This window comes from Patella vulgata, chromosome 1 (assembly GCF_932274485.2).
Source record: "Patella vulgata chromosome 1, xgPatVulg1.2, whole genome shotgun sequence".
Taxonomy (NCBI): Eukaryota; Metazoa; Mollusca; class Gastropoda; family Patellidae; genus Patella; species Patella vulgata.
Window position 1 is genome coordinate 71,398,061 of NC_065879.2, and position 23,256 is coordinate 71,421,316.

The window sequence follows — 23,256 nt, forward strand, 5'->3', positions numbered from 1 at the left end:
CTTGACGATACAATGATAATACGTTAATTAATATGACGATATGATAATTTCACAGGTTGATGGTTGTAAATTACTTGCAGGTCGGGGTTTTGGCCTAAATTAATCAATTGATGAGATATATCATTTGACAGAGATTATAATCAGATATGCCACCAAATCGCATATTTGGGGTTCATTTTTCAAAATTTAATGGGGGAGAGCCCCCGGACCCCCAATCCGGGCTCCGCGGTCAGTAAAAGGGGCGGCTCCGACACGGGAGCCCGAGCCGGTTCCCGGCCCCAATCTGCCCCTGCGCCCATGAGTAAATAATAATATTAATCGAATATATAAACCTCAGAAATTTAACAGATACAAATAATGTACATGTTATTCCACAGGTAGACATACATTGAAGGTGCCCAGTGAAGGAGACGCAGTTGCTTTAGAGTTTGTCCGACACCTTTGGGTATTTGCTTCCCATACCCAGTGAAATAATCATGTTTTTCTGATGCTCAACTAGTGTCAAATATATAGGCCTACTCTTCATAAAAAGTAGGGGATATTCAGAAACAAAACAAAACTGCGGAAATGCACTGCTGTTTTTATTAGAGGTAACCAGTGTATGTTAATAAAAGGCCAATGCCCTACACATGAATATAAACATTTCATATGGCCGGCTTATCTGACGGCCCCTTTACACTCGCAAATAGATACACCGTCAAAAGTGAAAATGAACGTTTTTGATTTTTGTCTTAAAAATGAGTAATTGCTCCACCAATCCTCAGGCATTCAGCAATTCGTCGTGGCATGCTCTTAATGAACTGTCCAGTCACGATTTGGGGCAATCTGGCCCACTCCTCTTGCAGTGCGACGGCTAATTCTTACAGTGTTGTCCGTTGACGTCGACGAACACATCTCCCGATCAAATTAAACGTAACACACTAAAGCAAAGATACGCTAAACAGTAAATATTATGCAAGAACCGATAGGAAAGCAAACATGGATAGATAAACCAGCACGTGGCAGTTTTCATCAACCCTTCCTTGAAGTGTCAAATTTGACAATGAAGCCTCGTGTATGGCGCTATTGCGTGTCGCATGTGCCGCTCAGTGGTTCTGTTGGGGCGATAAGTTCTTCATATGTGAACATACTCTCAAAGCATGTCTAGTGTCCATGACTACAAATATTACAACCTGCATAGGTATTTGCATTTTAATATCCCCTACTTTTTTTGAAGAGTATATCGTGCCTGTTACAAATCGCCTCGAGCATGTTCCACACATCTCAACATTTATCAGCTTTTTGTTTAATCTATAAAAGCCTACATTCCTACACAATGTTTTGTTTAGTCAAGTGAAACAAGAAAATGTATAGGCTAAATGGAACTATAGAACATGTACACCTTAATGTCGACAAATACGTAAAACTATCAAATAAGATATTCCTATGATATGATTCAACCGAAAGGTCCTATATATGCATGATATATGGGTAATTATCTCGTGAGTGTGCATTCATGGTATCAGAGTTCCGCATTATTGAACCATCTCGAAGTGATACATTTTTGACTTTGTTTCGACAAGTAGTATCTTCTACGTCCTATGTTAAGAATTGACATGCAGTCTTTAGAATTTTAAAACAAAAAATTAAGCTTTTAGTGGAACGTGTTTTACAAAATCTCAACAGCGTAACGGTATTGTATAGTCAAAAAATATTTTAAATTAACCAGAAAACGCAAAAACATTCACCCTTCTGAAAAGATGAAGGGGATTACACTTCAAAAATAATATTTCTTTTCATATCGTCATAATTTCTTTGCTGTAATTTGTAGTTTATACCACTTACCTCAAAACGCTCCATATTTTGTAATTGTATTAAAGTGTAGCGCACTAAAAACATGATTTTGTATTTGATTTCTTGATTCAGTAACACAGACTGATCAATTAATATTTCTGTCCACTTATAAAATGGTTCTTTAACTTTAAAAAAAAGCAGCAATGAGAGATTTTACACTCTGTGACGGTGTTGAATTCCCGTGACGGTGTTGAAATTATGTGACGGTGTTGAGATAACATATGCCCTTATACGAAATGATAATGCTCAGAATGATATTTATAAATTGGTGGCTTTATATAATTAACAATAACCTTATGTTAGACATTATAAAAAAAAGTATGTTTACATAACAGTTTGCTACTTTACACAAAAATATATTCAATAGCCATTTTGATATATTAAACCTTTCAAGAACACGTAATTTATTGAACATTTTATTCCAGACACAATCAAAACTCGTTGAATATTTGGTCGATATTACCGGGAGCACATTAAAATCTTGATTTAACACTAATTAATTATACGGTTGGCATAAAAACCATGCGGTTGGAAATGAAATGTATGGGAAGTAAATGAAATATACGGGTGGTAAATAAAACACACGGTTGGAAATGAAATAGATGGGTAGTAAATGAAATATACGGGTGTCAAATAAAACACACGGTTGGAAATGAAATATATTGGTAGCACGCCCGTAACTAAAATGGGTCGACCATGAAAAAATTTCGCCCCATGTGCAAAAAAAATCATCGGTATATTTGATATCGGATTCTCAGTGTTTACGGATTTTATCCAGATTTCTGGATTTTTTACCTTTTTCAGATCTTCAAAGAGGGCTATTTTGAGGTTTTCTGCTCAAGTTTTCTTCAAATGAGGGGTCTTGCATGAAAATTGACAGATTTCTTCCGTGTGAAAGGGAGAAAGACGATTGACGAGGCTGCCCAGAGTGCAGGAAATTTCTCGAAGCCCCCCTAGATATACATTGTCCGTTATTTTTACAGCACCCCTGAGAACACTTTCCCCTCCCACCCACCGCCACCACTCCACCCCCGTTGCTCAGAGCTAGTTACGGCCCTGATTGGTAGTAAATGAAATATATGGTAAGAGATCAAATATACAGGTTGCAGATAAAATTTGAGGTTGACAATGAAATATGTGGGTAGTCCGGGTGGGCGGATCAGACAGACAGGCAGCCCATTCCAATAGTACCTGCCTTTTTCGCTGTACAGGAATGAAATTGGATTAGGTTTGTAGTTTATCTTATTTGTGATCAACACAGTACAAATAAATGCGTTTTACAATGTTCCTGGTTTAGTAAGATACACACTTTCATCATAGAATATGAAACTTCTCACATTTCTGCTACTCCCATCTATACAAAATGTCGGGTTCTCTATCTTTCGCTTCGCTATAAACGAGGACGTCTGTTTACACTATCACCCTTAAATTAACAAATGACCATTAGAAAGGGATTCGGATTCTGTATTTTCCATTAAAGTACAAGCAATCTACTCGAATTTTAAGTTTATTGTACAAAACGAATGGCGAATAACTATCTTTATTGTTCTAGGATGTTTGCCATCCGAGTGGAGAATATCCACTCCGGTGAAATATTAGAGGAACTACATGTTATTCTACATAATTGTGTTGATAAGATAAGATTTAATTTAAGCGTTGGTGAACCAAACCTCAACACCGTATCGGTTTCTCAACACCGTAACTAAACTTAATGTTACGGAGTTGAGCGTTACGGTGTTGAGAACCATGGAGTTTATGATGTTTTGAGCCAAGAGCGCATGTGTGAGAAACGCCGTTAACGTATATTAGGTATCGGTACACCATTTCAAATTCAAATATATACATTGTTTCTTATAAAATCGACTACAAATGCAAGAAAACCACGTTACGGTGTTGACTATGAATTAATACACGCAAGCAAAATCAGAACTTTGATTTTATTTACCTTTAAATCTAAAATATTAACAGAGCTCTTTTCAAGCTGGACAGGCCAGACTGACAGAGATGGTCGGTGGCACGTGGTGAAGTGACCCTCGCCTCAGTAGATAAGTTATATTGCGGGAAAACTATCAGTGTTACGATGTTGAGCATTTTGATAGTGACAATTTAAAATTTGAATTTTAAAGATTCTACAACCATACCTAACGACTCTGTTGTATACCGAATCTGACAATAGTCCTAGTAGATGCTTATGCGCCCTGATTGGCATGATTATTTTTTTGATCAATATAGTAAAGAACAATTTGAAAATTACATGTAGTGTTAGTGACATTGAAAAGAATACCCACAGGGCCCCAGCTCTCCAATGTCTGATCTTATAAAATGTATAAACTATTAAATAAATCCAAATTTCTTATCCGAATTTTCTTTAAAAATAAATGGGAGTTACATGCAATATTTTTAAATTTTAAAATTAAAGGAAAAAAAACAGAAAAAAACTCGAGTGACACAAAAACATTCAACTTTGCACACCCATGGGATAATCACCCATATCTACATTCAAGTTAAACCCAACGGAAAGAAATGACGATTAATGAAAATTCCACCATTTTGAATTTCTACCATCAAGAATTCTCGAAATTAATTTTTTGAGATTACTTTGGCAGTTACTTTGAAAGAAATGCCCGCCATCAAATGAAAAATACATTTTTAAATTGATGTTTGTCAAATTCGATTTTTCGACACACTTCGCTTGCATAACCACTCTGTGTTTGAGGAATTTAAAAATAAATTATTTATCCTACCACCACTGAAAGACACTGATTACGATATAGCGCTCTCGATAATTCCCGAAGAACGCCAAATTGAATTATGTTAATCATGTCATTTTGCCTTGGCCGATTTTGAGTATGATTTTGTCTGACATATTATCATTGAACCAAACCGCATTGATTTCTTTTGCAATTTGTTTAGTATAAATTGTAGCCCGTAAAACGTTATACCAAGAAAAAAATAAAACGTTTTGTTAAGTGCCATGACGTCATAGTTTTTATGGCGTCATAGTTGGGACCCAAAATGGCGCCTGTAAATGAGTTGTCGTAACTTTCCCTATACAGGGCTTTGATACAGGTTTACATACCAAAACGTTTTATTTTTTTCTTCCAGTATTAGGCTATACAGGGCTTTGAGTCCGGTGGCTGAAGGGGGGGAAATCGCCACCCGAGCAAAAAACTGGTTTAGAAAAAACTTGGTCTCATAAATTCACAGCTCGGGTGGCGATTCCACCCCTTCAGCCACCGGACTAGCTGGTCTTGTCGGAAAATGCTATTTTAAATTTGACAGTCATTTTGAAAGAAATGCCCGGCGCCATACATGTGAAAAATACATTTTTTGATTTTTGTCAAATTCGGTTTTCGGCACATTTCGCCTCTATGACCAGTTTGTGTTTGAAAAATTTAAAAAAGAATTATTTATTCCCCCACCATTAAAACATACTAATTACGAAATATCGCTCTCAGAAACTTCATGGTTTATTTTGCAATTTGTTTGGGGTAAGACGTTATCACTCCCCGCCTATGTATAAATAATATCAATCTGTCTACCGCACAAATTTAACAGATACAAATGCATGTTATTCCACAGGTAGACAGACAGGGCCTCCTTTGAAGGGACTCAGTGAAGGGAACACGGTTGGTTTAGAGTTTGTCTGACCCCTTTGAATATTTGCGTCTCATCTCCAATGAAAACAATCATGTTGCTCTCATGCTGTTCTCAACCAGAATCAAACATATATCGTACCTGAGATTTGTTAGCATGTTCCACACAACCCAACATTTATCGGCACCGGGATTAAGTGTATATATATCTTTGTTTCTAACGCTTATTGGGAATACGCCACGGAAACTACAATAAACACTTATTTACAAAAACATTCTAAAGAGTGAAAACTCACATATTTCAAGCTTTACTGTATTTAAAGAAATAATTTAAATCAGCCGGCTGAAACCCCGTCTCCGCTATTTGTTCAATCATTCTTTAGGTATAGTGCCAGTTTCCACCGGCAATGATATCGCAAACAAGTGTTCAATCTATAAAAGCATACATTCCTACAAAATGTTTCTTTAGTCAAGTGAAACAATAAGTTCATAACTATGCAAGGGTGGGGTGAGTAAATTCATGGTAACAAGTCTGAATAGGGAAATCGGACAATAGAGCAAATTCACCTTGATGTTGACAAATACATAAGACGATATGAACATCAACTATACTCAGCCAAATGAAAAACTTGACACTCGGGATTTTTGGGACTAGATTTTTAATATTTGGTTTAAGGCAACTATTTTAGTGTTATGTTGTGCACAGACGACCTTGACATCAACAGAAAGCAAGAATACGTCTCGCCGAAAGTCCTTGACATTGATAACGTTCGTGATGTCACAGTACCCCCCAAAATGAAATTCACAGACTTGGAGAACAATCGGAATAAAGTGTTTAGTAACGGTTGTGGCCTCCACTAGCGTCTCGTACTGCCACACAACGTCTTCTCATGGATCTCAGAACATTAGTAAACACTACCCGAGGTAGACGTCGCTACTGCTCAGCAAGAGCATGTTTAAGGCCCTGCAACGTCAGTGGTGGATTCACTTGCTGACGAACACGTCGACCCAGTTCGTCCCAGATGTGTTCAATAGGATTAAGGTCGGGGCTAAGCGACGGTCAATCCAGGACTTGGACATCGGCATTTCTTAAAAAATTCTGGGTAGCAATTGCTGTATTGGGTCGAGCATTGTCTTGTTGAAACGTTAGTCCAGGCCCATGTCTCTGCATAAACGGTAGAAGAAAAGGTTGCAAAATCTGATCCCTGTACTGGACAGCATTTAAGCTCCCTTGGACAACAACAAGAGGAGAACGTCCATGTGCACAAAAAGAACCCCAAACCATGACGCTGCCGCCACCAAAACGTTCACCTCGTCTGCGGTACACTCGGACCCTGCCATCGGCAAATCTCAAAGTGAATCGAGATTCGTCACTAAAGACAACCGAATTCCACTGTCTTTGAGTAAATCTTATGTGTCTTGTGGCTCACACAAGTCGGTTACGGCGATGAAGAGGTGTCAATGTTGGTCCATTATAGGGCCTCCGAGCTCGAAGACCAGCAGTCTGCAAGCGATTTCGAACAGTTTGTGCAGTTACCCTTCCACCAAACATCTCTCTACTTGTGGAGGTTCCAGTGACAAATCTGTTTCTAAGATGACGTAATCGTATTGCTTGATCTTCCTGGAGTGACGTCACACGTGGCGCTCCCGCCCTTGGGCGGTCGCCAATAGTTCCAGCTCGAAGCACTCTCATTCTAAGATTAATTATTGTCTGGCGTGAACAATTAAAGGCTCTTGCAACAGTGACCACAGACTGACCAGCATAGAGCCTACCTATAGCACGTAGACGTTCTACATTTGAAAGGCGCGGCATTTTCTTACAAAGATGAAAATAACAATTTTAATTTGTTTTTCCAGTTCAAGTTACGTGTGCGTGTTCAGTTTAAGCAAACTTGCATCGATTGACCTCACGAGTTTGTGTTTGCACGTGTTTTTCAGGTTTTTCATCTTTATATGCCCAAAAGTCACGTGATCCACGTGACATTACAATTTCATGAAATTAAAGGCTTCTTACTACTTACTATCGTTAGAAACACTTTAAAATTTATTTGACTTACCAGAAAAAATTTTTTGTTGAAATTCATCAGTGTCAAGTTTTTAATTTGGCTGAGTATAAAAAGATATGTAATGTGATTCGACTGTAATGTGATATATGCATTGATAATTAAAATCTCTATTCAAGTTAAACCAACTGTATCTATATCTGTATTTAAGTCTTACGTCGAGCTGAATACATTTTATGATTTATTGTCTTTAAAACATCTATTGGTGGTTAACATTGTGTAACTAAAAACTAAAATTGGATCTTATTATTGCCAATAATATAATGTAGGCCTACCTTGAATTTTTTTATCACGAAGTCTATCGCATCCAGATATTTAAAGCGCGTTTACAATATATTCATTTTTTTGTTATTTCAGGATGGATATATCGTAAAATTCATCTTCATTTGACGAACTACACCCAAACTACAGTGTAAACACGGTCTGGAGACTGTATCTGAACTACAAGGTACATCGAACTACAGTGTACAACATGCTTTAGAGACACTATCTAATATCCAACAGGAAAAATGACGATTAATTTAATATCCGCCAATTTGTGTTGCTGCTATTTTGTATTTTCAAAATTCATCTTCAAATTCAGAAACATCGAAAACCATATAAAGGACATAGCAAAAGTCATATCTTACGTATCTTAAGAGATGCCCTTTTAGTTTACCAAGTTTACCAAATGGGTTTTTTGTTAAATTGCCTTATATTACCAAATTCGGCAGCCATTTTAAAAGAAATGCCCGGCACCACATGGAAAATACATTTCTTTAATTGATGTTTGTCAAATTCGATTTCCGCACATTTCGCGTACATAACCACGATTTAATGGCCGAACATTACGTACATCAGATAAACTACTTTTAAAGCCCAAAACTGTTCAACTAGTCTCTTATGGTCAGCGCTCTTTTAGTTATCAAGCACCTGTTTAATGGAATAATCTACCATTTAGTTTAAGATGTTGTACATCTCTATATTCTTTTAAAAAACAACTCAAATCACATTTCTTTAATGGGGCTTTTAACTGACACTGTATACAATTGTTAACATGTCCATAATCTTGTTGTTTATTTATGATTACATTGTCACTTTGTAAAGTGCCCCTGAACATGTTTTATGAAAGGGCGCGCTATAAATATGCTGTTATAATAATAATATTACCAAATTTGGCGGCCATTATGAAAGAAACGCCCGGCACCATATAAAAAATACTCCTTTTTTTTTAATTGATGTTTGTCAAATTCGATTTTTCGGCACATTTCGCTTGCATAACCACTCTGTGTTTGAGGAATTTAAAAAGAAATCATTTATAATCCAACGAGTAAGTAGTAAAACACATTGATTACGAAATATCGCTCTCAGAAAATTCCCCGATTTTGGGTATGATTTTGTTTGATATATTTATGACTGAACCAAACTGCATTGATTTCTTTTGCATTTTTTTTTAGGGTAAAACGTTATCCCTCAACGCCTAATACTGCAAGAAAAAAACAAATTTTGGTATGTAAACCTGTATGAAGCCATGACGTCATAGCTTTTATGGCGTCATAATTGGGAACCAAAATGGCGCCTGGAAATGAGTTGTCGTAACTTTCCCACAGTCTACTCGCTCATGTGCTCATCGTTGTATACCAACTATCGTTGAAAAAATCAATTTACCTCGATTTTTGAACATTTTAAAAGCCGTAGTTCGATTCGGCGCCCAAGAAAAGATATAAATAAACACCAAAAACATGGAAATCAATCAAGTTGAAGCGTTTTGGCGTAAAACACCTGTTTCAGCGAGATGACGTCATTGTGACGTCACACAGTCGTAATGACGTCATGCACGACCATTGAAATCATTGTTTTTTGAGTGTGCTTGTCCTGTATTCTCCCCAAAACGTAACTGATGTTCTTGTATTAGAGAATTCCTAATGACTGTATTCCAAAAACGGCAAAAAAACAACATGACGGACATCGATGACGTCATCAGCCGCTATGACGTCATCAATTACGTCGACCAACCATGCAATGTGAAGTAGATGTCAATATGGTTATGTGTAAGAATATTCAGTTCAATATATTCACGGTGTATGATTTTATCCATACTTCAATTTTAGTGAGTTAATTCTGCAACGTTTTAGAAAAAAATGCTATTAATTTGGCCAGTACTGTAACATATTAAAGCAAAGATACGCTAAAAAGTAAATCTTATGCAAGAACCGATAGAAAAGCAAATATGGATATGATAAACCAGCAAACGGCAGTTTTCATCAACCCTTCCTTGAAGTGTCAAATTTGACAATAGAGACTTTTGGCAAGCGGAATTTTCCCCATCCGTATCACGTATTCGTATCGTATACGTGATACGTTGCGTCAATGTAGTTTTAGAGTTTTGGCAGATTTTCGCGTCGCGTACGTGTGCGTCGATCAACTGAGCTTAGTTCTATAACAGCATGATGGCAGATATCTACCAAGATCACCATCAGTACTAGTCAAGTGCCTATTAGAGCCGACAATTTCCCGGAGGGAATAAAGTCATCCGACAGTCGCTGAGCTATTAAAAAAAATAATGTCGAATCTTATTAAAAATCTTCGACTCGACTGCAATTTTTGGTTTCACTAATGTATCATTTCAGAAAGTTTATAACCCTTTACCACAGAATAAAATCATTTACAGAATTGCAAGGTTCCGTTTCCTAAATTTAGCACGTAGATCAACCATCATGGTTCAAATCACATCAAATATACACCTTTGTGTTCTGGAATGCACACAGATTCATAAAAACGCTACGATACAACATTTCAGCGTCTAAAAGTAGCAAAAAAGACGTTAAAAGGACACGACAATGATATACGGACCTTTTCCGTATGAAGGCTGTTCGATACGTGCTGCCGTATCCGTGTGACATAGACGTATGAGAAATACACACACATTGATGACGTCACACGCAAAAGTCTCTATTGAACACCTCCCACGTGTATGGTGCTCTTGCGTGTCGCATGTGCAGCTCAGTGGTTCTGTTGGGGCGATAAGTTCTTCATTTGTGAACATACTCTCAAAGCATGTCAAGTGCCCATGACTATGTATCATATCACAACCTGCATAGGTATTTGCATTTCAATATCCCCTACTTTTTTTTGAAGAGTATATAAGGACACTATTATATTGCTTTGAATAGAAATGCAGTGATGGTATATACTCTTTTACTTTCGATAGGCATTACATTAGTCCCAACTCTTATGCCTTTCAAATCGACAACTTATGGGCCATAAAATCACTCTCCACGACAAGTGAAATCACATAAGTTCTTTTTTTAAAAAACTCTTTACTTTTTATTGCATGTTTTATAGAAAAAAATGCACGAATAAATCAGCATGATCAATATTTGTACACTTGACTTAAAATAATTTCTTTTTGTTGTAACGTACATGTATAGCCATTTAATTGCAATATATATTTGCGAAAAAAAAATGTTGCCGTAAAAATACTACTTAAATGTATGCATTGGAAATATACATGTATATGTTATATACTTAAGCACATAGATGATTACTCTTGTTTTTTGTAATATACATGTATATGTCATTAGGCACTTAAAAGATGAGTTATATTATCATGAAGCAATAAATCAAGAAAAACCGTATTCTTATAATTAACATAACAACCCCAAAACCACCACATTTTTATAGAAATGAAGAGAATGTTGATGGAAGATGGATAAATAAATAGCCTTTAACTGTAATATAGCTTGCAGATCTCTTAAAACTGCATATACCTTTTTATTATTGTCAATTTACACTTTTTATCAACAAAGGCGTGACGCAGGGTTCTGTTTTACCCCCCGTTTTGTCCTGTAAATACATAAAAAATTGTCCATATAGTTTGATCAAATATACCTCTAATTACAATGTCAATGAAACTATCCCTTGCTGTCGCTTTATAAGAACGAATACGGTAGCTTATAATAAATATTTTCTTGTGACGTAGAAAAACGGAACAGCAATCTATTAACATGAAAATAAAACCACACAGATGACTGATATGTCTTTGTTTTCGGAGACCGTGAGTATTTGAACTATTTTGTGGCATTTTAGTTACGAAACATGAAACGTAGAAACTGACTCTACGGTAGCCCATAAAGAACATTTTGATGAATTAATCTAGTGTAGGCTAGATATTGTATGTTTTTGGCTAGTGATCGCCTAGGTTTGACTCTCGCATGGATATTATTGAAATTCTCTTCTTGACTTGGAAGTTGTTTTTTTAAGAACAATACAACCGTTTCTTGTATATATTATTTTTATATGGAAACAGGTTACATAGGTAATCTACGTAATACTCATTCTCTCCATCCCACTCCTGTACAGTCTAACCACTACATCATGGCCTTCTGGGAATCAAATGGTGGTCTAAGGAACCAAAGCGGTTTTGCTCTGTTATAAGACCCAAAATCCTACCTTCAGCAAGAACATAATGTCGCTAATTCGATTTATTCAAAAAAGCCTAGACTTCCCTAATTATCGAAAATCTAGGTAACGGTCTATTTAGGGCAAAAATTCTGTTCTCGCGTCTGTCGAATCCCTTGTAGGGTCAAATCAAACCAAATCGAATTGGTCTGGCGAAACATCCAAAGGGCTAACAGTTCCTGGGATTTCGAATTACGCCTGTGGCAAAGGTGATTTCACGAATTTTAACGGTTTCCATATAGTCTAATCACTGGTTTTTACACCCAGTGATTGCGTGAAATCTCCTTACGAGTTTTGCATAAAAGATACACTGCAGCACATTTATTCACTGATTTATTAAATTACATTATCAATTGTTGCCTTTTTATTCTAACAATTTCTCCAACATAGGCAGTTATGACACTGCCTAAAGCATTTGACTTTGCTGTTAGAATATGTGCATCTGTTAGTTTGGCATGTTTAGACCCAACACAGTTACATCTAAGGAATACGGAAGCCTATAACTACCATTCGTAATTTCTACTAGAGGAATCCTTGCTCATCAGATTTACTTGACATCATCAAAAAACTATGTGGAGCTTTGACAAATTATTGAATGCCAATTGATTGTAAGAAGGCATGTGATAAAGGCCAATTCGTTACTATTTATTCTGACATTAAGAATTCATCAAAGTTGTCCGTTGTCGCACATGTCATTTTTTTACGTGATCGATTATTGAACCTATGGTCGAGTTCACCGTGATATATGGCCTGTAGGTTACTCTTACTGTTTGCGACGGTTAGAAGACGATTTGTATGCCTTACTTTTATTCTTAATGAGGATAACAAAACGTAGTTTATCAACGGGGTCAAATTGTTAAGGATGTTGTGTCTATAGACTTCTGAGTAAAGTGTCAAAGGTCAAAGTGTAATTGTTGACGCTTGGTTACATAGCGGACGTAAACTACATAAATTTACATTGTGACAGCAATAGAAACCACCGCTTTAAGGTGGATATTTATAGTTATATCGTCTGTCATTGTTTTAGCAGACACAATATTTGAGTGAATTCCTTTAGTTGATTACAGTATTAATAGTGAAATAGGTTACTACGACATTCACAGTGTTGGCTTAAATTATACCCGAAAGGAAAAACTACCTCAGCACTGTTCTCTAATTCTTTCAAAGGTAAGGCAAATCTCATACTCCTCGGGCAAATCTAGACTAGTATATTTATTTACTTCTGTGGCGAATCGCAAAATCAATACGACTCTCCATAGAGCCGGATTCACAGAAGCAATACACCCCTAGCTCTCTCTCTCTCTCTCTCTCTCTCTCTTTCTCTCTGGATTAGGATTATGGGTAGAAGAGGCCGACTCGTTGTATATTATGTAACATCTCTTAAAATAAGCCGGATTCACAGATGGAATAACTTTTGACTGAGGGAGGAACTAGCGCTGCAACCTTCAAAATCCATGTCTCTTCAAACTGGTATACTGCAAAATAAAAACAATTTTGCATTTTCTTTCTACAGATTTTAAAAGCAGGATGTTTTTACATATTTTAATTATTGCCACATGTATGAGTATCGTACAATGTAAAGTTGTGACGTCATGTGCAGTATGGCCGGATATGATGGTACAACCAGGTTTTAACTGGAGAGAGAGGTGTAGAAATTGTACGTGTGTTTTAGGTGTTGGCAGTAATTGTGACGGACCAACCTGTTCTATACCATATCATCCTTCACACGAACAGATCTGTGCAAGAGTAAGTAGGCCTACCAATTTCTGGGAATTATTCTTTCTTTTTAAATGACAACTTTGCCGCCTGTGTGTTAATCCCGTGTACGGATATGCAGTGCAGTGCACTGAAAATATCCCTTGACAAATTGCCGCTTTCTCGGTAAAATTAACAACCTCTAATTTTACACGTGACTTGTTATTATTTTTAAAGCTAAAATTTGCGAGGTATGATAACCCTATTGATTTCAACGATTTGTGATAAGCACTGCCCCTTTGTCACAACTGCCAATCAAACTTTCGAAAAACTTTATGGGATATTGAGAGGAAGAATCCTATTCATTTTCAATGACGTCTAATGATCACTTGTTTTAGTGTGATAGTGGCAGTAATTTTGAATCGCACTGCCTGAAAGTTTTATAGGGGTCACGGTGGCTAAGTGGGTAAGGCGCTGGTTCGCTAGCCTGGAGGTCGGGTGTTCGATCCATGCATTAGCCGAGAAAGTTCACCCAGATTTTCCTGCGTGGTTCCCCGTTGTCAGTGATGCAGGACAGCTGTCTAGTCGTTCGGATGTGACGAAAAACCGAGGTCCCGTGTACACATTGGCGTGCACGTAAAAGATCCCTTGACATTTTGAATTCGATACTAGCGTGGTGCCGCTGTCCGGGCAAAATTTCCCTCATAGCACACTGTATGGCGTATGCCCGTCTTCATTAGCCCAGTTCGGAGCAAAACAGTAGGACGTTAAACCCCATTTCATTTCATTTGAAAGTTTTATAGAATGTTTGCCGTATCAAGAGAAATGACGCAATTGATGTTGAATGATTTTTGGAGCCGCGTTGGCTCAGTTAGTAAGTTGCTGGATGGCTAACCAGGTCTTTCGGATGGTACGACATATAATGCTATTTATCTATTTCAGTGGTCAGCTGATGGATGTTGTTGTGAACAACTTGGTTGTTTAAAACATGGACGTGTATATGAAGTGGGCAGTTATTATCCTAGATCTATTGAGAGACCATGTACAAAATGTCCATGTATGGCTGGTCAACGTATTCCATCTTGTACAGTTAAGGGATGTCGACCGAAATGTGTTGACAGTGTTATAGTGGAGGGAATCTGTTGTCCAGTTTGTCAAAATGGTGAGTTATTTTCGTCATTAGGTAATTTCAGTTTTCAGTACCATTTATCCATGATTTTCAAACTTGGAGCAGTGTCGTACAGACAGGGGACAGAGGGGGCGATGGCCCCCAGCATCCATTTCATTGAGATATCTAATCCAAAACAAATTAAAATAAAACATCTGACAGCCGATCTCATTTGTGGCTGATTTATATTTGAATAAAAAGTTTATTTCATCTATATTTACATATTTAAATTATCTTTTTTCTATACATGTACTTGCCCCTGGATTATCACCAAGCCTGTTCATTTCACACCCGTTTTAAACTGCATATATCTAAATACTGATTTCATTCTTCTAGGTCCGAACTGTGAGGTGCCTACACATTTGTTCTCACAAACAAGTCAAATGCAAGCCCCGATTGCATTGAACCAATCGACAATAATCACTGACCCGTTTGACAAATCCAAATCGTTCATCTGTCAATGTCAAGTAAGTATAATTATACTTGCAATTTAATGGGACGCACCGTTTTTGTTTTGTTTTTTTTTATGTTGGCCGCATCACATTATTGGGAATCAAATGTTAATTCCGTCTTGGGCAGTCAGTAATGGAATAGTCAAAAAACTAATTAGTGGCAGTCACGCTATAATACCGTCATTTTTGTTTTGGATAATCTACGAGCTCTGATTGAAAAGTTCTAAGCCTATAAAGTATAGATCAAATTGGTTGAGAAAAACTTTTTCCACCATAAAGTACACTCATTGAATGAACCAGAGACATAAGACCTGCTACTGCAATGTCATTATTGTCTTCGTACCAGATCATCTTGTGAACCTACCCACTGAAATCCCAAGAATGGACAGTCACCAAGTACCTGCAACTGAAAGGACTAACCCCAACACAGATGCACGTCGACATGGTTCCACTTTAGGGGATGATGCCCCTTCCTTTCCCACAGTAAAAAAGTGGGCTGTGGAATTTAAGTGTAACGAGACAGTCTTGACGATGGCCCGTGTTCTGGAAGGCCAACAGCAACCACTCAAGGGAACATTATCTGAATGCATTACATGGTGAAGGCTGACTTAGGACCAGAAACCAATGTGATTAAACACAGATCCTATTTCGTTTCGATTTTTATAGCTCACTATAGTCCACTAGGATCTGGAAGAGTTCTAGATGATGAGGGATTAGTCAATGAAACGGTCTGTTACGGCGAGTTTTTGGTGTGAATAATCCACTAGAAAGATCAATGCTGATTGGTTAATCAAATGTCTGACGTCATGGGGTCAAAAGCCGCTCGTATGACCTCTGACGCGACCTTCCAATACAACCGGTCAATTCTTCATGTAGTAGAGGCCATCGAAAGTATAAAAAAACGAAACGAAATATAGATCTATATTTTAATCAAATTGGACCAGAAACGTGTCAGATTACTGACGTCACGTGACAACAAGCGCCATTTTGAAGTAGATCCTAATATATTTTTGGCCAGATTTATAACCATGGATTAGACCTGTTTCCAAGAATGAAAAAGGAACTAGTCGGTCGTTATTTTCCCAGCTTTGAACGACTTTTTAAGGGTGGCTAAAGAAAGGGTCTCCCTGACCGGCATTGCAACATCGTTGGCAAAAGTGCGTGCATCTCGAATGGAACTATGTAGAAAAGGAATGGAAACCATCGACTTTGTACCGCGGTCTTTCACGGATAGGCCAAGAACTTTTCAGCCAGCCCTCGTACATTAGTGCGCATTTAGGCAAAGCCAACTCAATAGTATAATATGCAGTGTGCAAAGGAGGGGACTTTGTCCAGACAGCGTCTTTTATCTGCATGAAAACATATCTGCAATGGAACGGTTTTTTTTATGACTAGAGGATAACATTTGGATATGGTTGAATAATGGCGGGTGTGAAGAGTATTTGAATATTGTTATATTTTGTAGGTAGCTGGAGGAGTTTCCCAATGTGAACATCTCGGCACATCAATTCGTCAACCATTATTAGATTTGATTCGATCTATTATATCACACAACAATGTTGTGTAATTTACAACAGGTGGCGCTGGAAGTAGACAATAATCTACTAACCAAGTACTAGTTTAACACATGACACTATTGTGTGGAATACGAGAAACCTCATCGAAACGTGACCAGAAATAAAATTCTTAGTAACTGGTATTCAAAAAATAAACTTCTAAGTAACTTCTATTCCATATAATTGTGTCATGTGTTATTCTCATTCAGTTACTAAATGTCACTTAAACAACACATTAGTTAAATAAACTCCAATCAAATAATAGTTATCTAGTCAATATGGATGCAGATTTTAAATAATGCTGTTTCACAAACACCCAGTAAGCAAATAATATTTTGCCGTCGCAACTAGTTGGGATTGTGGGTGTTGTTTAAATAGTTATTTAATTTAAATTTTGTGTATTATACATTTTAAAAAAGCAATAAAATTATGTTCTTCGTACTTATTTTTACTTACAAATATGATGGGTTGATTTTAAGAAGAGAAAACAGATTCGCTTGCACGTACGTTTTTTTTAAGAAATGAGGAGGAGGGGGGGGGGTGGACCCGGAAAAATTCCACGAGGTTTGACAGGCCACCCTACGGATGAGTCTGTGGATGATATCTTAGCACCTTCATTACCCTTCGTTTCCCAGAAGGATACATACCACAATTAATTTTCCCATTGACTTCTATTTTAATTCTGCCTCTTTGCCCGGATCTAACTTTTTCCTAACATTTACCAAAACCTGACAGTAAAAGTTAATGTCTTGGATTCTAGACCAACAAATCAATGGCTATGGAGAGAGGTGTGTGTGTTGGGGGGGGGGGGGGGGTGCTATAAATAGATGAACTACAAAACATACAAAGATGGTGAAATTTAATTGTGGTCTGCATCCAGAGGGGCTAAGGCTGGAAGACTAGTTACTATTCCCCCTTAGCTAACGAACGCAGTGCCAGCCAAATATAGCTTATTTTACCCATATTTTTTCTTCCACTTTTCCTGTATTTTTGGATTCACTTGGGGCATATTGGTGATGGGATTGAGGGTGTTAAGTGTCTGCACAATCATTGCGTCGGAAGTAGTGACGTTTTGATCCCAGTTAATATCAAATCCATCTTGTAAAAATCTAAAAGATCACCCCTTTCAAAACAAGGGTTGGAACCAACGGGATGTTGAGTAAAATGTCACAGCCCGTTATGTTATATATTGTCATTTAACATTCATGTCAATGGGCAAATAACTGCTATTTGGAGACCAGAAAAGTCGGCGCTCGGCCCTTCATCGCCTTTGAAGTGTATTGCATAATTGTGACTAATTTAAAAATGTTGATTATCAAAAAGCTCCCCTCGAAGTGCTCCTAACGATAAAAACATTTCTAATAACAGATATACTGTCCCAGTAATTGGACATGTTTTCCAATCGATGATAAGTATTTATATGAAAGCAAGACTATATAGACTGTACACAGATTCGAATCATTTATATTTGAACTTTGATTTCTGTTTAATTTCCATTTATCTTTCCAGTAGCGGACCAGGTCTGCAATATAACCGCCTCTGTATTACAAGCAAAACAGTTTTTGCAAGCGAGAAATTAATTTTTGTAGAACCGAAAGTGTTGAAATTGGGTCATTATGCTAGATGGTCTCTGTAGTAAGCATGCAGAATTGGCACAAGTTTACCGCTGTATTTTGTTCACGCGTAATCGTATGGCCAAACATCTGATCGAAGGGGTTGTTTATTAGCATAATATTATAAACACGAAATTTTTTGGGGTTTTTTTTTAACGTTTTATACAAATTCTGAACAGTACGCCGTGATTTGTTTGACAGTTTTTAATTTACAGCTATTTTGCATGCTTCGATGATTTTGTGCATGCTGACAAAATATAAAATATGGGCATTTGATACACAGGAGGGCACAGCAGGTTTTCTTCTTGGGGGGGAGGCGGCTTAGTCCAGAAAGGCAAATGGGGCCGTTATTTTTGCCAAGTGGAAAATGGAAAATGGGTCGGTTTGTCGGAGTCTCATTCAACCCGACATGAGATCTACAAAACAATATTCAACTGAATCATTTCAAAATTACATAATGCTGTACTTACTAACAACTTTTCTACCTAGCTGAGGGTAATAATTGATTTTGTTGTGCTGAGTGGGCCGATTGTTTGATGACGCCCCTCCCCACCTACCCACCCACCCACATGGGAAGATATGTTTATATAATATAGTGCATATTGGCACATAATGTCCATTTCCTCTTGACATTGGCTCGGGTCCCACAATATCCAACCTAGTGCAGATCTCGAAGCGTAGGGACTTCCCTTAGGTCCAACTTTGATATCAAATGGGGTATATGCCTCCGCTATTATTACCAATAAGTAAACCAATATCAACTTTTTTGGGTAAGTCTGATATGTAAACCTCTGAAAGGTGAGACCATCTTTAGATGTCGCTCTTTACTGGAATGTGTTGTCTGGTAACAGGTATGTTGTCTTTTGAATAACAAATAGGTATACAGACTTTATCACTTAAATCAGGATTAAAAATTTCTAAATTCTTAACCAAAGAATTGAAGATATGAAGTTGGAACCATGCATAGTTTCAATATTCAGGTGAGTTTTTAGTGCGAAAATGCCTAACTTTTCCATAAGAGAGTTTGTTATAAAGCAAACACTGCTTCCTTGGTCCATAAAAGCATACGTATCCACTACGACCAATCCATCAGTAGTTGTGACCTTTACAGGAATTATGGGCATCGTAACTAAATCTGAGTTGGCTTCTCCGGCCCTCGTATAACTCCCATGTGTTACATATGCTGCAGTCTTGGGCTGTGTGTTTGCATAATCAATATGTAATACAGACGGATGGTAACTTTTGCAGTGAGTGCACATCAAACGACTTTGACATGCTGGACTAAAGTGTCCTGGTTTAAGACAGGCGAAGCAAAGGTTAAGGTTTCTAATAGCATCTAATCTTTCTTCCTGTGGACGTTTATACAGCGATTGACAGTCTTTAAGTTTGTGATTTCCATTACAGTGTTCGCACTCCAGCTTGGCTTTCGGTTCACATGCAGAATTAAAGCCTGGTTTAGTTTGAGTTGTAAATGTGCCCTTTGACCTTGGCTGACTTAAAGAGTTATTACTATATGACGAACTAGAGTGTTTAATTGATTCCTTCCTGGAGTTATCAAGCAAAGCATCCTTTCCATAAAGGGGGTCAGTAGATTTCTTTCCTTCTAGCTTAACAAAATCTACCAAGTGCTTAAAGTTGACTTCGTCACCATTGTCTCTATGTTTCTGTACTACATTTCTCCAACGGTCGTGTAGGTGATATGGCAACTTGCGAATTAGTTTCTTCATGTTATCAGGATACTGAAGGACTTGAATAGCGTCTATTCCACGTATTGCATTCAAGCATTCTGTTAGAAAAATACCAAATTCATCTAGAGAACTGGGATTATCTGATTTTATAGTTGGCCAGTCCAAAGCTCGCTTAACAAAGGCATTGCCAATAATATTGGGATCTCCGTAGCGTTCCTCCAATTCCTTGACCACTGCAGGGTAGGCAATACAAGCTTCCAGATAACTGTAGCCACATACAATCTTATTCGGCTGTCCATACGTATACTGCTCCAAATAGTTAAGGCGCTCATCGTCGTTTGAGGTACAACTTACTAACTTAGTAAGAAACTGTCTCATGAACTGAGGAAATTCTATCGGATTTCCACCAAACTTCTTGATTTCTGTTCCAGGTCTCCTTAAATGTTGAACTATATCAGTAATGGCAGATGTCTGCAAAGGTTGAATGTAAGCATTATTAAATTCTGAAAGCGGTTGTTGACCTTGCATGTAAGCAGGGGCATGGATATGAATATTATCTAATTCTGAAAAATGTTTTTGATCTTGGGTGTTAGTAGGGGAACAGATATTAGAATTCAGTTCTAAATCAGAATTAGCAACACTTCTTGTAACCAGAGTCTCTGCATTACTAACGTCTAGCACGACTTGTGTATTTGCATTAGCTATGGTTATTTCTTCTTCAATATTCAATAATTCTTCCTTTTGTTGTAAATTAAGTCGCTCCCTTTCTAACTTTTGTTTTCTTAAAATAAATTTCTGCCTTTCTAAAAGTTCTGCATTCTTCTGTTCCTGTTTAACGCAAAGTGACGTAACAGATCCTCTAGAATTCCTGGATGTCTGAGAAACACTGGTTAAGAATAAGTTCGTTTTCTGACTCCATGACAATGGCTAGATGAATAAATCTGTTAATATATGTAGCTTGTACATTCCTTCAACTATCTACTAAAGGCAGGTTTAGATGGGGTGGCTATTAATGCGCCCTTTCAGACATAAAAACAAACGAAATTTCTGAGAGGAATGATTAACTGAAATATACAATAATAATACAATGAATCAGAGAAATTATTACAAGAATGATTAAAGGGAGATAACTACAATTAACGTACAGGGAACTGCTGTAATGAACTTGTCAAAGACTCGTTTGCGAAAGTCTAAATAATTCATCGAAATAAAGGGTACTTGCAAACATTACGACTAAATTAGACTCAATATGACCACGCATCTACGACAGCTAGGTGAAGCCAGCTTTACAATATATAATTTATGAATTCTTTAAATGCAAGGAATATAAAGAACTTTATATAGTAATTAAATATGACACTAGTTACCAGATTTGTTATCCACCATAGCTTAACATATAGGCAAAACCACGAAATTCACCTACACATAGGCCTAAGCAAAACCACGAAATTCACCTACACATTAGCAAAACCACGAAATTCACTTATACTTATACATAAGCAAAACCACGAAATTTACTCAACAAATTCTAACCCGCGAAAAGGGCGGAAGTACAAACAACAGCAAACCTTGTCCTTCCAGACACTCAATAAGTTGCCAATCATTAAATCATTGGGAAAGCCACGAATTTCCAGACATAAAAAAACGTCAAATGGACCAAAAGAAATACAGCTCAGTGTATTGGAACCTTACATTGTCGTTTCCACATGATTTTCAATTTTTAGCTTTTATTACGACAATATCTAGTTGAGATGCTCATTAGAATGAAAAGAGGCATCCTGCATACAGTGTCCTTATTTATATTGACGAATTGCTCATGGAAATCACTATTGAATTCAGTATTTGAGAAAGAAGCCCATTCATTCAGAACTTCATCTCTATCAAAAAACGATATCACCGTATTAATTGTAAACTTCGAAGGATATCAACTCACGATTTTAGGTCCAAGTTTCTTTAAAAGGTGTCCCAAAATTTTCTAGAATTTTCGAAACATGTCGCATCTATTTCGATTGTATGATTTTGTTTATATATATAATCGCTCTAGTCGCCTTCAAGTGTGGTCAAATATTTGTTGAGCAGCTTTGAACTTTTCGCGTAGTGTATTTCCTTCTAATTTTGATCCCCTGGCCATCACAAACTGCCTCTTATTGTGTTTGGACACCTTTCCACAGAGAAGTTAGTTCGTTATTCCAAAAGGGTTTATTGTTCTTATATTGTTTCTTAGTACGACTGGAACATTCGCATATGGGAAGATGTTTGTCCATTTCAAAGTATATTGTTTCACAAAACAGAGAATATGAACAATATTACGTAGGGCACTGATTTTCTGCTCTAAGGAACCGAATGCAATTTTGATCGGTCCAGGTTTTTTATGAAGTCTAGATGTTTAATCTGGCAACCTAATAGTCCGGTGACCGAAGGTGGGGGGGGGGACGAGTCGCCACCCGACCTGTGGATTTATGAGACCAAGTTGTTTTTAGACCAGTGATTAGGCGTTTGAGGGGGCATTTTCGAGAAACGGGGGGGGGGGGGGGTCCAATGTCTACAATTGTGGGAAAATGTGATAACGTTGACATAAACGATGATCATGTTATGTTTTAATAAAAACACATTTCTAGGAATGTTTCGATTTCTGGGAAGGTGTACGTGCGGGCGGGGGGGGGGGGGTATCTTATCCCTCCTTCATTCAGTCAGTTATATAGAAGGATGACTCGTGTTTTCCCTTTGCTTTCGTCACTTCCGTTTTTTTTAATCTTCGATACGCATCTATCGTAGCAATGATCTCTGTGTTCAAATTATATTTGGAACGTGTTAAACCAGTTCTATCAAATATGTGATAATGGCTGATACCAATATTGTCCTTTAAGGTCTAATTCGTCGGATCGCCAAACTTTTTAGATCTGAACGCCGTCGTGCTTTGGTCTGACTAGGGCTTTAAGACTTTGATGTTAATTTGGTAATGTTCAAAATAATATGCAAAATTTGAGATAAATCTGCCTATCTATTTCTAGGATTTTAAGTTCAAGTTCTACATTCTATATTTAGTGGTTTAAAAGCGGCTCTACTGATCACCGACAAGAACCGACATTTTCTGGTGTCCATTATTTTAATGATCCTTAGGTCAGGGGCGTGCTGGCAGGGAGTTTAGGAGG

General features: G+C 37.4%; 1 protein-coding gene and 1 long non-coding RNA gene across 2 annotated transcripts; one reads left to right on the forward strand and one right to left on the reverse strand.

The window, feature by feature from the left end:
- The first annotated feature begins 12,827 nt into the window (after window positions 1-12,827).
- LOC126815914 (uncharacterized) lies at window positions 12,828-17,244 on the forward strand. Its single transcript, XR_007678121.2, has 5 exons — window positions 12,828-13,099; window positions 13,446-13,678; window positions 14,570-14,789; window positions 15,132-15,262; window positions 16,713-17,244. It is a non-coding gene; the product is annotated as an uncharacterized LOC126815914 (long non-coding RNA).
- Window positions 17,245-18,477: 1,233 nt separating this feature from the next.
- On the reverse strand, window positions 18,478-21,671 carry LOC126815871 (uncharacterized). The gene is made up of 2 exons (XM_050541884.2): window positions 21,472-21,671; window positions 18,478-21,168 (listed from the first exon to the last, which is right to left on the reverse strand). The coding sequence occupies exon 2, from the start codon at window positions 20,630-20,632 to the stop codon at window positions 19,334-19,336; it is 1,299 nt and encodes a 432-aa protein (XP_050397841.1). The 5' UTR covers window positions 20,633-21,168; window positions 21,472-21,671; the 3' UTR covers window positions 18,478-19,333.
- Between the last annotated feature and the right edge of the window lie 1,585 nt (window positions 21,672-23,256).

Excerpts from the sequence above, each read along its gene's own strand:
- LOC126815871 (XM_050541884.2), bottom strand. The coding sequence starts at position 20,632 with ATGCAAGGTCAACAACCGCTTTCAGAATTTAATAATGCTTACATTCAA.